Source organism: Microcebus murinus, chromosome 2 (assembly GCF_040939455.1).
Source record: "Microcebus murinus isolate Inina chromosome 2, M.murinus_Inina_mat1.0, whole genome shotgun sequence".
Lineage (NCBI taxonomy): Eukaryota > Metazoa > Chordata > Mammalia > Primates > Cheirogaleidae > Microcebus > Microcebus murinus.
Genome location: NC_134105.1, coordinates 52,796,014 through 52,811,351, shown reverse-complemented (window position 1 = coordinate 52,811,351; position 15,338 = coordinate 52,796,014). Strand labels below are relative to the sequence as shown.

The 15,338-nt window shown below is 42.2% G+C and overlaps 1 protein-coding gene and 1 pseudogene across 3 annotated transcripts in view; both read right to left on the bottom strand.

The window, feature by feature from the left end:
• Window positions 1-8,478: 8,478 nt before the first annotated feature.
• Window positions 8,479-15,338, bottom strand: part of IL12RB2 (interleukin 12 receptor subunit beta 2) — an 87,508-nt gene continuing 80,648 nt past the window's right edge. For 2 of the 3 annotated variants that reach the window (XM_075999230.1, XM_012767234.3), the window contains exon 15: window positions 8,479-13,456. In XM_075999230.1, coding sequence (XP_075855345.1) covers window positions 12,926-13,456 — 531 coding nt within the window. In that variant the 3' untranslated portion in view covers window positions 8,479-12,925. The remainder of the gene's footprint in view (window positions 13,457-15,338) is intronic. The other variant, XM_012767235.3, reaches the window with a different exon arrangement.
• Window positions 9,183-9,277, bottom strand: LOC142869753 (uncharacterized; annotated as a pseudogene).

The window sequence follows — 15,338 nt, the reverse complement described above, 5'->3', positions numbered from 1 at the left end:
ACTGGTGGGTAATAACTGAAAATAAAGATTTATTTTCATGCTCACTTCATAAAAGTCATAAAAACCAATAGGAACCCATTTATCGTCCTGTTTTTCCTGGTTTCTGCCCTGTGTGCATACCTGCAAGATGTAATGCTCATATTTTTAGACTTTATGTAGGATTTTTATTTGCTACGCAAGGCTGTTGAATCGCATTTGGGAAGGGTACCTATGTTAATTACTGCTTTAGTTGGGAAAGTTGAATTCTATTTTTCGTTTCTTTTTTTCCCCTTTCCCACTTCAGAAGGGAAAGTTGGATTCTTATAAAATGTGAATTTCAAGGACTGATAATTGTCACTTTTTAGCAAATCATTTTTTGAGGATGAAAGTTAATCATACTAAATGGCCTCCTTTTATTGACAAACAGTGTAATACCCCAAGGGAAAAATCGCTTAGTGGGTACAGAGCCCTAAAATAGTAAAGGCAGCTAATGTTTTAGGTGAACTTTTATATCTTGATGCTTTTAAATGGAAATGATTCTAGAGCAGAAATTTTAGACATTAACAGCTTGTGTTGAAGTGATCAGGGAAAGTTTATTAGCAAAACACTATTTTGAGACCTGTGAAGTTATTAAAAACTTAAAAGTGTCACCAGGTACTATATATCTAGTTACTTAACTCAGTTTTATTTTTAAAATGGAAGCAGGACACATCATCTCCAGGGTTGTAAATATATTTGGGACATTTTTGATATGGGTTTGAAGGGAGAATATTAAGTATTCATTTGGATTATGTTATTTTTCTAATTGCTAAAGATGGTTGCACTGAAATAGGAAAATTATTCTTCTAGGGAGTTGCATACAAAGTCTAAATATTGTGTATTGGATTTTAAAAATATATCTTTAAGAAAGCGCTAGTGTGTAGAAGGAACTAACAGGTATTAAGGTTTTTAAAAACTTGAGCAATGTGAAGCTGCTAGAACCTAACTGATGTTGACTTTAAAGGTAAGATTGTACAGGTATATTAATGGAGTCCAGTGTTGAGCTAACTGGTGTAGCAAATTCTAGGGATCTCAGGTTCTTGCTGTTCTACTTTTCTAAATAAGTGCTTAGAAAATAGGTTCTAACCCAAACGTTTGTAATTGTAATGAGGTTAATATGTAAGTGATTAGTGAGTCTGAATACTTAAAAGCCAGCTCTTTGACCTGAGAAAGCTCAGAACTTTGATTACTACTATGCTTTATAGAGTATAATTAATAGCAAGACAGAAATGATACCTACTTGAACTTCTGGACCCTAGTAATTAATGAAATAGTTTATCAACATTTGCAAAATTGTCAGGTTTTATTGATAATTGAATATTAAATGGCAGCTTTCAGAAATTTGTTTCAGTTACTATTTGAGCTGTGCCTGGGATACCCTTTAACCCTGGGCATGACTCTCTCAACTTGAGAATCTTGATTTTTTTTAAGTTTGAAGATTATATGAAAAGGGATTGAAATAAGTTAGGCTGAGGAATTTAGTAAATCCAAGAATATAGGGAAAGCAAGGTTGTAACCTAAACATGAGAAGGTTAATTTCAGAAAGTGGTTAGGTTATAAAGATGAACTGTTAAAGCCGTCAATGTCTTGGGCACTAAGTATGAACAATGTTCATAAAAGTATGAACATTGGAAATGAGTTTTGTTTAAAGTGCTGTATTTAAGTTAGTGTTTAGTGAACTTCAGCCTGTGGCCTGTTTTTGTACATCCCTGAGCTAACAGTGGCTTTTACATTTTTAATGGGTTAAAAAAACTGCCACAAAGAAAGTAGGTAGCCCACAAAGCCTATGACATCTGGCCATTTACAAAAAATGTTTGCTGACCCCTAATCTAAGCTGTCACTGCCAGATCAGCAGTTCTTTTAAAATTAGGTATAAGTTAAATGGTCCTACTCTATGGGAAGCTGTGAATGGAAAGTAATTTTAAAGCAAACTTTCCACCTCTATAGTCAGAATATGGGCAAGATATCTGATAGCTTTTTAGTAAAGCCGGTTTTGTAATTTTTAAGAAAAATGATGTAGCTTGCAACTTAGAGTGTATTTTGAAAGCTGTTCAGGGAAGCATAAATCTGCTATAAAAGTAATCCTAATGCCATGATTGTTGTTAATGTTTCACATTTAGTGACACTTCTCAAGTCACTTAGGGTAAGCTTTCTGTTGTGATTATTGATTTTTCCATGAGAATTCTGAGCATTTTATATAGGTAAGAAAACATAAACTCCATAGGTTGAGCTGGGGCAGAAATTAATGCCTTCTGGAGACTGCAGTTTTTAGAGCTTAGAATGCCCATTTGGGCAGAATTTAGGTTTTGTGCTATTGATTACTGATACACTAAATAACCAGGAGTCAGTTGTTCACTTCCAAATGGAAGGAGAAGGTGAGAAATGTCCATACAAGTTAGAAAATAATTTATCAAGTTATGTTTTTGAGGTTTAATCTATGTACTTAGTACATAGTTGGTTTCTTTTTTTTTTTTTTTAAATTGTAGAGATGGGGTTCTCTATTTCCCAGGCTTGTCTTGAACTCCTGGCCTCATGCAATCCTCCACCTTAGCCTCCCAAAGTGCTAAGACTACAGGCATGAGCCACCACACCCAGCCCTTACTTAGTGTTTTAAATTAGTAATGTTTGTCCATTTTGCTGTCCATTTGGAAGGATGTGGCAATTCTCAGCGGGCTTGTATGAGTACTCTTCCCAAGATTTGTGAGTGGAAGACTATATAAAAGATACCTGGTGGTAACATAATCTGGTAATTCTGATTCATTATGGACTTTTAAAAAATCTTATTTGATTCATGGTGATCAGACAATTGCTCTGAACTGACCTTGAGTAGCTTTATGGTTGCATTACATGTTACTGGTATGGAAATGTGGAAAGTGAAAGGCTACCATCAGGACTTTGATAATGTGTTAGTGAGTAGGGAAATGGGAAGTAGCTTATCTTTGGATGATTGTATGAGTTTGCAATTATCACCTTGATTGCAGTTGTGGTTAATTTTTCTTCCTAGACTTGAGGATCTAAGACGATCTCTGAAGAAATAGCATTCGTTCTTGTATACCTAGAATGAAGAAAGATTCTGTTTAAAGTGGTCCAAGTTAACTTGGTTCTTGACATTTGATCGCTTAGAATTTGGGACTAAAATGTTAGCAAATAATGTCCAAGAAAAATTTTATTTTATTTTGGGAACTTTTCATGAATTCCATGTTTTATACCTGGGCTGTAATAATACACAAAAATACGTTGCTTCATTTGGCAATCACACTGACCATACTTAGACAAGTACACATGTTTAGACATTTGTCTAAGTGCTCAGATTTCTGGGGTGAATTTGGAAATAAATTGACTACATCAAAGAAGATGGTTTTCCTTTTTCCCCATTACATGACTGAATATGTTTAGGCCTTTATGTTTGGTGAACTGGACACCTCATTCTGTTTAGAGATAGGCAATTGGTTTACTTGTGTATTCCCCTGGAAATTCAGAATTCCCAGGAAAACTAACACAGTTCCATTTGGGGGGGGGGTAAAAGAAGAACTTTCCCTTAGAAACTACAGTTATTAATAATTTGGTTTCAGTATAACAATATTCCAAATTTTGTAGTACATTCCTTACATATTTGCCAAGGCTTTGCTTAGGTACTAAAGTTTAAATTAGCTTCTGAAGAATGTATGGGAAACCTGGGTTGGATTTTTAAGGCAGATGTTCATTGGTCATGGGGAAAAAAATATACCTAGATGGTATATTGCGAGTGCCTCACACTGCTGCATTTTGTTCATAACAGTATACCTTGAAAATTGTCACTGTATATCAACAGAATCCAGCAGATAGAAGTGGTTTTATTAATTGGACTGACATCCCGTGTCTTGAGTTAAATGCTGGAGCTGGAAGTCATATTGACTTAAGAAGTGCTTTGGATGCTATATAATGCTAAGTAAAAGTACTTAAAATCTCTGAGAAGTTCTCTTCAGGAGGAAATAGACAATAAGAGAAAATTGCCAGTAAACCGTTGATTGAATAACTTAACCAGCACTTCTCAGTTACAGGAGAGCATGAATGTTTCCTTTTTTTGGTATCATCAATCTCTTGCTACTTAGGGTTATTAAAATTTAAAAATACAGATTTTTAGAGGAAAAATTTTTAATTGATTTGAAGATTGCATCTATAGCTGAAGAAATGACTTACTGACTTGACTGTCCTTGCAAGTTATTTTAATCTGTTATAAGCAGGTCAAAAGTGGATGTAGTTTTTTTTAAAAAAGCCACCTCTGCAGCTGCTCTGAAAGGTACTCTGCCATTGACAGATCAGAGGGGGTAAACTAAGTATTTACAGGAATGCAAAGGAATTCAGTCAATTTGAGTTGAGTATGACAGATGAAGAAAAAAAATTTAGGAAACAAGTAATTTCTAGTGTTGTGAAAAGAAGGCAAAATGCTCTTTTACTTCCTTTGTAATGGTATAAATAAAGTAAGATTTCTGTTTCTAAATGAAATCTTGGGAAGTCCTATTTTCACCTTGAGATATACTTGGTTGTGGGGAGAGGGAAGGGAGGCTGACTCCCAGCTCTTGGGTTTGGACCATACAAGAAAAATGTCCTCAGGTTATGAAGGCCAGATTCTCAAAGCTAATGTGCAGGGAGACACTGTCATTTTAGCAAGTGAACTGACTTTCATAAAGGAACAGTTTTTTTGTTTTGTTGCTAATTTTCATTTAATTTTGATAGTTTTTACAGGTTTTTGAACCAGTGAAAATGCCCTGAGAGTGGGTGTTCTTGCCTTTCCAATGAAAATTAAGGGCCTTTGAGAACAGTTTATTCTCTGAGAATGTCATCATAGCCTTGATAGTGTTTCCTTGGGTCCTATTGACCTGTAAGTGGCAAAATGTCTGAAATTGGAAAGGGGAGCTATTTTGAACCTCACCAAACATTGTCTTGCATAGGCAATGCCAGCATTTCTTAATGCGAGAATTCCTTCAAGTCAGGGAACTTGGAAAGTGGTCTGAATTGACCTAAAGGGACTCCATGGCAGCACTTAATATGTTTGTATGTTTCTTAGAGATGTTATTAAGGTCTTAGAAGAACCAGCTTTAGAATGGTTTTGACACTTGTAAATAAAAGAAGTGATTGCTAGCAAAGTATGGAACCAATGACCATAATAAGATAAAGGAAAGGCACTTAATGATTTCTCAAGAACCAAGAATGAACTAGAACTTAATAAGGAAACATCAGTTTTTGGTTGCATAGTAAAAATAACTCTTTGGCCTGAATGTATTTCAGAAGTCTTTGTAGTAGTCAAAGATTTTTATAGAATCACAGAATCAACTACAGTCAGAATCCCAATTGATGTAAATTTGTAAAACAGTCATTTGCATAGAGTAGAAGTAGAGAGTAGTTAATACTTATGCTCTGCAAACTGGTATTAGGTGTTAATAAGTATGGAATGTCTGATTTCCTTTAAGTACACTGACAGTTGATATCCCTGACATTTCACTTTGACACTTATTGTTTTTTATTGTGAAGGTACATCCTCATTCTTTCAATTGCACGTTTTGGCTTGTGATTATCTTTTAAATTTTTTTTTTTAGAGCAATTTTTGTGAAACCATGGATAAGTCAAAAATTTGTGATTTTGAATCTGAGTTCTGTCATGGAACCAATGTGCCACAGACAGCTCAAAATATCAAAGTGTTTGAGAAGAATGTGGCTAATGAAGACAGTACATCGATGGTTCGAGAAGTTCCATTCTGGTGATTTTAATCTTGAAAATGAGCTATGTGGGTGACCTGATACCAAGGTGGAGAGTGATGAGCTAAAAGCTGTAGTGGAATCGAATCCATCTCAATCTACACATGAATTGGCAAGGTTTGACATTACTATTCCAACAATACTGGAGCATTTGAAACAAATGGGCAAGGTAAAGAAGCTGGATAGATGGATTAACAAGCATCAGAAGAGAAATTATCTCTTCTGATGGATGGTGAAAGGGGCCACCGTTCTTGAAGTAATGGTGATCGATGGGAAGATAATTATTTAAAGAATGGTTATTTTAAAGGCTCTAGGACCGACTTCTCCGAAATACCCCTTACCTAGGCTTCGACATAGAAATCTCTATGAGAAATCACCTTAGGCTGTGAGCTCAATAAACTGCTCCTCTAAAAATGCTGGTGAAATGCCTGGTGTCTTGAGGATGGTGAAATAGTGGTGAAAGAACACTTAAAAGTAATGATTTTTTCAACACTGGTGCTAGCTACTCCTTAAAAAACCCAGGTGAGCATGCCTAAGCACGGATTTGTCTGCCAGCACCGTTTTCCCTTCCAGGAAAACGTTGCCTTTGCCGTCATGACACAAAGGTGAACCATTTCTACACCATATTGTTATGTGTGATGAAAAATGGATTCTTTTTGACAATCGCAAGCATTCAGCACAATGGTTGGATAGAGATGAAGTGCCAAAACTCTGTCTGAAACTGAATATTCATAACAAAAAGCTAATGGTGTTTGTTTGGTGCTCCCGTGCTGGTATTATCCACTATTGCTTCATGAAGCCTCGTCAGTCGATTAGTGATGTCTACTGCAACCTAATTGAACAAAATGATGAGGATGCTCATGATTAAGCAGGTGATATTCGTCAATAGAGACAGGCCAATCCTCTTGCAAGAGGATTGTCCTAGAGCCTTTAAAATAACCATTTTTTAAAAAATTATCTTCCCATTGATCACCATTACTTCAAGAACGGTGGCCCCTTTCACCATCCATCAGAAGAGATAATTTGAGACAGACTACGTGTCTCGAAAAACAACGCTGCTCAAACTACCGCAGCTTCATTTGGAAACTCTTGTCATCCACCATACTCGCCAGAGCTTGCACCAACTGACTACCACTTCTTCCAGGCTTTGGACCAGCAGTCCCCAACCTTTTTGTCACCAGGGACCAGTTTCATGGAAGACAAATTTTCCACAGACTGGGCAGGGGTTTGAGGGGTGTTTGTATGGAGGGGGAGCTCAGGCGGTAAAAGCTTTGCTTGCTGGCCTGCAGCTCACCTCCTGCTCTACCTGCCTCCCCCATCCTGTTTCCTAAGTTTCTTGGGGGGCTGGGTAGCAGAGCTCTGAGGCCCAGTCCCTTAACTGGCTGCAGACAGTACCAGTCTGGGGGTTGGGACCACTTCTCCCCCACCCCTTCTACTCTGAAGGAATTTGGACCACTTCTTGCAAGGAAAAATATTCAACTCTCGACAAGCTGTGGAAAATGCCTTTTGCGATTCCATTGCTGTTTGTTCTCCAGGATTCTTCACTGCTGGCATAAGCAAGCTACTGTTAAGATGCTAAAACTGTGTCAATAGTTTGATTAATTGTACTGCTTCTTGTTTGAGATATAATAAACTAAACTTTTGAAATCAGACATTTCATATTTAATGACCTAAATGCTTAACAATTGGTATTTCATTTCCTCATCTGTAAAATGGCAATAACACTGCCTTAACCAGTGGTGGTGAGAACTGAGTTACAGCCCTTGAAAACTCCATGCACTAAGTACTGTGTTAAATGTTATCGACCATTGTTAACAATTCCTGATAGAATGGGAGTTTGGCAAAAATTGGCTTGTTATATAAACCGGACTTCAAAGATCATTACGTCAATTATGACCTTAATATCCCTACCCTAACCTCACCTGGTTGTGTCATCTATTTTAACCTTTTCTATCCTTTGACAGGAGCACTAAGGGCCAATGAAAGTGCCAGACACCGAAGATGGAGGGTGAAAGAAACAAGGGCCACAAAGAAAGTAGTCAGTAGTGTTTGTCTCTAGACCCACTGTCTCAGGTCTTTGAAAAAAATTGGTAATATTTTATTGACTTTATTCAATTACAAGAGCAATGAGTTTTGGCAACTAAAAGAATGCAAAGATATAATTTAAAACATATCTAGACAGAGAACCACTGTTAGCATTTTGGTTTATATTCTTTCAGAATCTGTTTTTGCATTGATTTATAAAAGTGAGATTATTCAGCCTTTTGTAACTGACCATTTCCATGTCAAATATTGTTACACTTTCTATTTTTTTAAAGAGGATCTTGCTCTGTTACCAAGGCTGGAGTGCAGTGGTGGGATCCTAGCTCACTGCAGCCTTGAATTCTTGGGCTCAAGTGATCCTCCTGCTTCAGCCTCCCAAGTAGCTAGGACTACAGGCATGCACCACCACGCCTGGCTAATTTTTTTTTTTTTTGTAGAGATGAGGGTCTTGCTATATTGCCCAGGTTGGTCTCCAACTCCTGGCCTCAAGAGGAGTTGGCTCTGGTCACCCAAAGTGCTGGGATTACAGGCATGAGCCACCGTACCTGGCGAAAATACTCTTCTTTAAAAAGACTGTATATTATGCTTTTTATCAATTCTAAGATCTATCCCAATTTCAGGCACATTAAAATGTAAAAAAATGCATTATAGAAATTGATAGCATATTACAGTTTCATTAGCATTTTTTCCTACTTAGAACATAAACTAACAAGGTGTCTTAAAACTGGTGGAATCTTAGATTCCTTGAAACTCAGTGTTTCATTTTATAGATATATCATAATTTAACTAGGTCCCTCCTGAAGGGCATTTAAGGCTCTCTCCTCCTTACACCCTACTATTTTAATCAATACTGTTGAGGAATTCTGCATTCAGTTTAGGATATTTATGCTATTCCTTAGCCTACGTTGCTAGGAGTGGAGCTGCTGATTCAAATTTTATGGAATATTGCCCAACTGCCCTCCAGGAAAGGGCCAACTAACACTCCTGATTGTGAGCTTCAGTTTCCTTGATTAATACTGGCTAATTTTTCTGTAAATTTTGCTAATCTGGTAAGTGAAATGTACTATCTAATTTTCATTTTTATTATAGGCAATTGTTTTTGCATACTTATTGGCCATTAATGCATATTTTGTGAATTGCCCACTCAGAATCCATTTCTTGTTTTGAAGTATTGGCTTTTTTCATATTGATCTGTAAGAGTGCTTTATTGAGGAAGCTATTTTTGGCATTTGTTGTAAATATTTTTATCTAGTTTGTATGTGTGAGCTTTGCAGGGTTCTAATTTTAATTTATTGGAAATTTACTCTGGTGTAAATTGTGATGTAAAGATTTAATTATTTCTATCAGCCAACTGATTGAATTGCTTTTCTTTTTTTCTTTCTTTTTTTAAATGTTATAAAACTTGTTATCCTTGCACAGGGGCCATGCTAATCTTCTCTGTATCATTCCAATTTTAGTATATGTGCTGCTGAAGCAAGTACTACTTTTCTTTTTTTAAGGGGAAGAAGAGACCTTTCTGATCTCTTGTTTGAGAGGGTGTTTTACTCATGAAGGTTCGGCTATCAAGTCGTGAAAGTGGATAATGTGAACGTCTGTGGGTCCTGCAGGCTCGGAAGAGAAAAAGAAGCCTCCTTTGGAGGGCTTGAGTGGTGCCTTTCAAAGGTGACAACTGCATCAGGTGACAGAAAAGGACAGAACCTGGTGGAGAAAAAACAAGAAGCAAACATGGGGAGTTGACTATACTAGAATGAGCCTAGTTTGGCATCTCTTTTGCTAGCCTCACCAAAGGCAAGGTGAGTTGCAGCTGTAGGCTGTTTAATGGAAGCTAAAAAATCAGGAGGGAGGGGCGTGCGGAGAGAGGGAAGAAGGCAGTAAAGGGAAAAAACTAAACAGTAGTTTGACTTTCCTATTGCCTTTAAGGTAGACAGAAGCCCAGGAAATAGAATCTTCTAGGAAAGAGAGAGGGCCTTCAAGAAACAAGAGGATCTCACAAGAATTGATGATGGGGATTCCCGTGACTTCATTAAGAATGAACTTAGGGACTCTATTTATAGTACTTGGGTCCCACACAGTTAAGGAATCTGATGTGTTTCAATAAAGCAGAGATCTCTGGGTTGGCTTTGGGATATGTATATCAGGAGTCAGGATTTAAAATTATTGCTCATTTTCCTGAGGAATGAAAGCCTGGCTGTCTGTTGCTGAGCTCCACATAGTCCTGGGAAACCCAGCAACCTGATTTGGGGTTTTGACTGGGGGAAGGGGACAGAAGGGCAGATTGTGTAAACTATTTGGGGCAATGGCAGAACAAGGTTACCCCATTCTCTGTCATTCATGGAAAGAGGACATTTTATCTGGCAGAGCAAGCTGCCAAAAGCACGCTTAAATATGTCTTTAAAATGAAACACCCCTACGTGTATCACAGCAGTGTTGTCAATAAAAGGAGGAAAATGGGGGCTGGAATGAAGAGGAGCAAATGCAAACCTAATTGTCCCAGTAAAGAGGAGGAAGGCACAGATGGACTGGCTTCTGGAACAGAAGGAATAAGACAGAAGCAATGGCAGGTGCCAGTGTTTACTTTTTATTCGTAGCTACTCTGGACCAGGAACAGTGCCGGGGAGGCAGCGCCATGATTCCTGCTTCCAAGTCGCCTGCAGTCCAGTAGAGGGATATGTGATACCACGCTTGGGCACACCGAGGAGGCCGCAGCGTCCTTGCAAAGAGCCTTTACGAGTCAAGGAAGGCCTTAAAAAAGTGTGTGGAGTGGGTTTTGTGGAGTGGTGGAAGACAAATGAGTCCTGTAAGTATCACGTGGGGCTTTAAAGGAAAGGAAAGGATACGTGTGCAGGGAAGCGTAAAATGGCAGACTCGGAGTTGGGCGTTATGGACATGGGGTTGGGGGAAGGGGGACTAAGATGGGTAACAGATAACCAAGGAAGCCAAAGAGAGAAAAAAATGGGTATTGTAAGAAAGCAGTGAAGTTAGCTCCCACTGCCGAGGCAGTAGGTTGGCCTTCTTAGGGGGAGGTGGCCCTGCCATGGCCCGTGAGGAGCAGTCAGGGCACTACGTCCCTGGGGCAGACAAGCCAGGCTGATGCCGAGGCGCAAGGACCGTGGTGTGGGGTGCGGCTCGGGAGCTCAGCAGGGAGGATACGGATGCAAAGGCAGGAGCACAGGCTTTTCAGAGAAGGCCTGAGAGAATATGTACGTTAAGTCTGGAATAGCAGGAAGCAAGGGTGAGTCAAGCGTCTCAACGTGAACAAGCAGAGCGAATGTCCATCGCTCATTTGCTAGAGCTCTGAGGGAAATCCGGCAAACCAAAGGCTGAGAACAGTTATTTACATAGGACGCGGCTGTGTAGGGACACATTTCTAGTTTGGTGGGTTAGGGAAGGAGTATACGTTTGCAACAAATACTTCGTTAAATGGACATCAAAAGAGAGAAGAAGAGCCACCTCAGCTCCAGGGTTAGTGTGCGTGTGTGGTGGGGTGGAGGGGAATGTTGGCACCAGGCTTGACAGGGATTTAAGACAAAGGTTCTTTGGACGGGCGCGGTGGCTCACGCCTGTAATCCTAGCACTCTGGGAGGCCGAGGTGGGAGGATCGCTCAAGGTCAGGAGTTGGAGACGAGCCTGAGCAAGAGCAAGAACCTGTCTCTACTAAAAATAGAAAGAAATTAATTGGCCAACTAAAAATATATAGAGAGAAAATTAGCTGGGCATGGGGGTGCATGCCTGTAGTCCCAGCTACTCGGGAGGCTGAGGCAGGAGGATCGTTTGAGCCCAGGAGTTTGAGGTTGCTGTGAGCTAGGCTGATGCCACGACACTCTAGCCTGGGCAACACAGTGACTGTCTAAAAAAAAAAAAAAAGAGAGAGAGAAAGGCTCTTGGATCTTTCATCCTGATCTTTTGGGACAAATACTATTAGTAGTTTAGACCAAGACTCTTCCCTACCAGCTTGGCAGAAGTGTCTATAATGAAGGGATAGAGCAGCAGCAGGCCAGCGAGGCTGCCAAGCCAGGGGCCACAGCTTTAATGAGCAAGACACAGGTTATATCCCAAGCTCGTGCTGTGGAAAAGGGACTACCTTACAGGCTCCACTTGAGCGATCAAGAGAACCAACTCAGAGTCTTCGTGGGGAATGAAAGCAGAATGAATGTCCTCAGGAGAAGGGGACAGACACCTTGTGAGTGCTACCTTGGACGCTGGGCTCTTAGACCCTGAGATGGTCCTGGCCTTGAAGGCAGCAGCTGCTATAACAAATAAAGAGGAAACAAGGAACCGTTGGTCCCGCCCTTTATAAGAACACAGGATTGAGGGGGGAGGCTGGCTCGCCAAGGTCCTACTGCGAGTTTGCAGTAGCTCCCCGCCGTCACGCTGCCCTGGGTTCACTGGGAAAGGGTGAAGGCAAAATAAAACAATAAACTAGCAAAACTAGGAAGAAGGTACATTCTTAGACTTCCACCAATGAGGACAGTCATGACCACCGTATTCACCAGTGTCTTTTATGTCCTCATCCATAACCCTAGGTTGATTTGTTCTGAAGTCTCCCTGTAATTCTCACCAGTGTAGAGCTTCACTCCCCAGCACAGCAGCCACTAGCCGTGTGTGGCTATTTTCATTTAATTGTAATCAAAATTCAGTTCCTCAGTCCAGCTAGACACGTTCCAAGTGGTTAACAGCCAGTGTGGCTAGTGTCTACTGTAACGGACAGCACAGAGGCAGGACATGCCCATCATCTCAGCAAGGTCTACTGCACAGTACTGATCCAGAGCACAGGGCTGGTACATGCTTTATGAATAGTTGCATGAATGGGCCGCTGGCCAGCTTGCCATTACTAGCAAGAGGTTTGGTTTCCACTCTCCTCCCCTTTTCCCTTTCTGGCCAGGATAGCCAAGAAACTCCAATGTGCCAGGAACTCAGGTTGGAGTCTGGAGGCCCACATGGTGGAGGATGTACTCCTAAGGCTCTGGGGAGGGCCGACTCCCAGTTCCGAGACTCACCAGGCCTGCTCGGCTGAGGCAGAGCTGGCGGCAGCACCCAGAGACTAGGGCGGCAGGAGCAGGGGCTGGGTGAATGGGGCAGGCTGTGCTGGCTGGGGGCACACTGACCTACCAGGTTTCAAGTCTCACCACTCAATCGAGCATGGGGGAGTCGCACCCCATTTTTAACTGTCTCAGAGTGAGCTTCTCACCGCAGGAGAAGGTGAGTGGGTGAAAGGAACTCGAGGGGAAAACAGAAAGAGAGAGGTGCTGAGGCTCCAGTTCTTCCAGAGGGTCAGAGAGGGGAGCCTCATCTAGCCTGGAGGGCAAGTAGCCCTCATGGGTGGGAAGGTAGTCAACTGGGAGGACCGTCAAGGGACTGGCTGGGTTTCCTGGCTTTGCTTCAGGGGTCCTACTGCCCAGCACCCTGTAGAGATCCACTAGTTGTCTTCTCTCGGCTGGGAGAGCTTGCGGAGGTGGTGGGCTCGAGGCACTGTGCACTGCGTCTTCCTCAGAGGTATGGTGACCTTGGACTCCCTGTCCCTTGTCTGGCCAGTGAGGCTGATGGGGATGTCTGAAGACTGAGGTCACTTGAGGAAGGACTTCGTTGATGACCAGGGGCTCAGGTTCTTCAGGAGCGGGCCAGGCCGTCAGGAGCCTGTCCAGCGGCAGTTGTGACTTCTCCTGAGAGGAGGGAGGAGAAAGAGGCTCACATTGCTGTATACGGGGCCTGGACAACCTCCTTCTCCAGGGTTCCCAAAGGCCTCCCAACCTGCACTGCCTACTTGGCCTCAGGTGGAACGCCGTGGGCCCTTGACGCTTTGAGGTGAGAGAAGCTGTCAGCCTTGTCAGGGAGGCAGGAGCCAGGGACTCCTCTCTACCTCAGCCAGTGAGTGATCCACGCCCCGGCTCAGCCTGCAGCCAGGCTGTTTCTAATGTGGCTCCAGCAGTGCCGCCTGCTTTTCCTCTAAGAGAGAGGGCGTCGGGGGGCACAGCAAAGGCTGGGCTTGCCTCTAGGGATGGAGGTGGGGGAGACTTTAGGGTCACACTGCACGGGTGATGAGGTGACACTAGAGCTGAGCCCTGAGAGACTGTGGTGTTTTCCAGGTAGGCAGGAGGTGGCCAAGGAGGACTGGTGCATTCTGGAAATTGCTGTTTTTATCTTATCACTGGCAAACTGAGGCTTCAGGAACTGGAAGTGATTCCAAGGGGCCTGGGTTTTGAGAGAACCACTGGAAGTTTACAGGCAGGGTAATATTCCTGTCAGATCTGCTTTGAAGAAAGACCACTCTAGAATAACTTTCTTGAAGAAATTTTCCATCCCCTTTTCCCTTTAGCTAATTTTGTTTGTTTAAATTAGCTTGCACTTTTGTGACTTAGTTCATTTTCCCACTTTCTCTTTCTCAGCATCCTGTCATCTGTCAGCTTTTCAATGTTCTTATCTCTTTCCTTTCCAGACTTACTGCCTGTTCCCCAGCCCAAGCCCTCAGCACTTTATTAACACTTTTACTAGGGCTTTAATGGGCTCTCCTTACCTCCTAGAAACTAAAGCAGAGCTCCAGAGCCTGTGCTGACCAGGGCTGGCATGTCCAGTGACGAGTTCCTGCCCTTCCTCCACCTCTCCGTGTTTCCCTTCTGAAGCTGCATTTTCAGCCATGGTCCCAGTCTTTTTTTTTTTTTTTTGAGACAGAGTCTCACTTTGTTGCCCAGGCTAGAGTGAGTGCCCTGGCGTCAGCCTAGCTCACAGCAACCTCAAACTCCTGGGCTCAAGCGATCCTTCTGCCTCAGCCTCCCAAGTAGCTGGGACTACAAGCGTGCGCCACCATGCCTGGCTAATTTTTTCTATACATGTTAGTTGGCCAATTAATTTCTTTCTATTTATAGTAGAGATGGGGTCTCACTCTTGCTCAGGCTGGTATCAAACTCCTGACCTTGAGCAATCCACATACCTCAGCCTCCCAGAGTGCTAGGATTACAGGCGTGAGCCACCGTGCCCAGCCCCCAGTCTTATTGAACATACTCTTTTCTCAGTGTCACCAACACTTTCACTAGCACCGCCAGCCTCTGCCCAGTCTGCTCCTCCGTCTCCTGCATGAAGTCTCCTCCTACCATTAAGCCCCTCGTGACTGTTCCTTCCCCTGGACTCCAAACACAGTGAAGGAACCACCCATCAGGTCCGCAGCATTGACGCTCTGGACTGTCACTTTTTTTTAATATGCCTGTAAGCCATCTGCACATGGGAACCATGTGTTAAGGGAGGAGTAGGATGACAAAAAAATAGCCTTGGGACAAGACAAACCCTGGGGACTAGTCCCAGCTCTGACGTTCAGTGGCCCATGAAAATGCAATCGACCTCCCTGGGCCTCAGTCCTCTCATTTGTCAAATGACAAGTCGTGCAAGAGGGGTTTGGTTTGGATCTACCTCTCATGTCCCCTCCCTTGCCTTGGGCATGACAATTGTCAAGAAAGTGAATGATAGCACTGTGTTGGAGCAGATTTCCAGGAAGGGGCCTGTCAGGCCAGAGGGTCTGTGTGTGTGTGTGTGTGTGTCTCGCTGGGGAGTCTG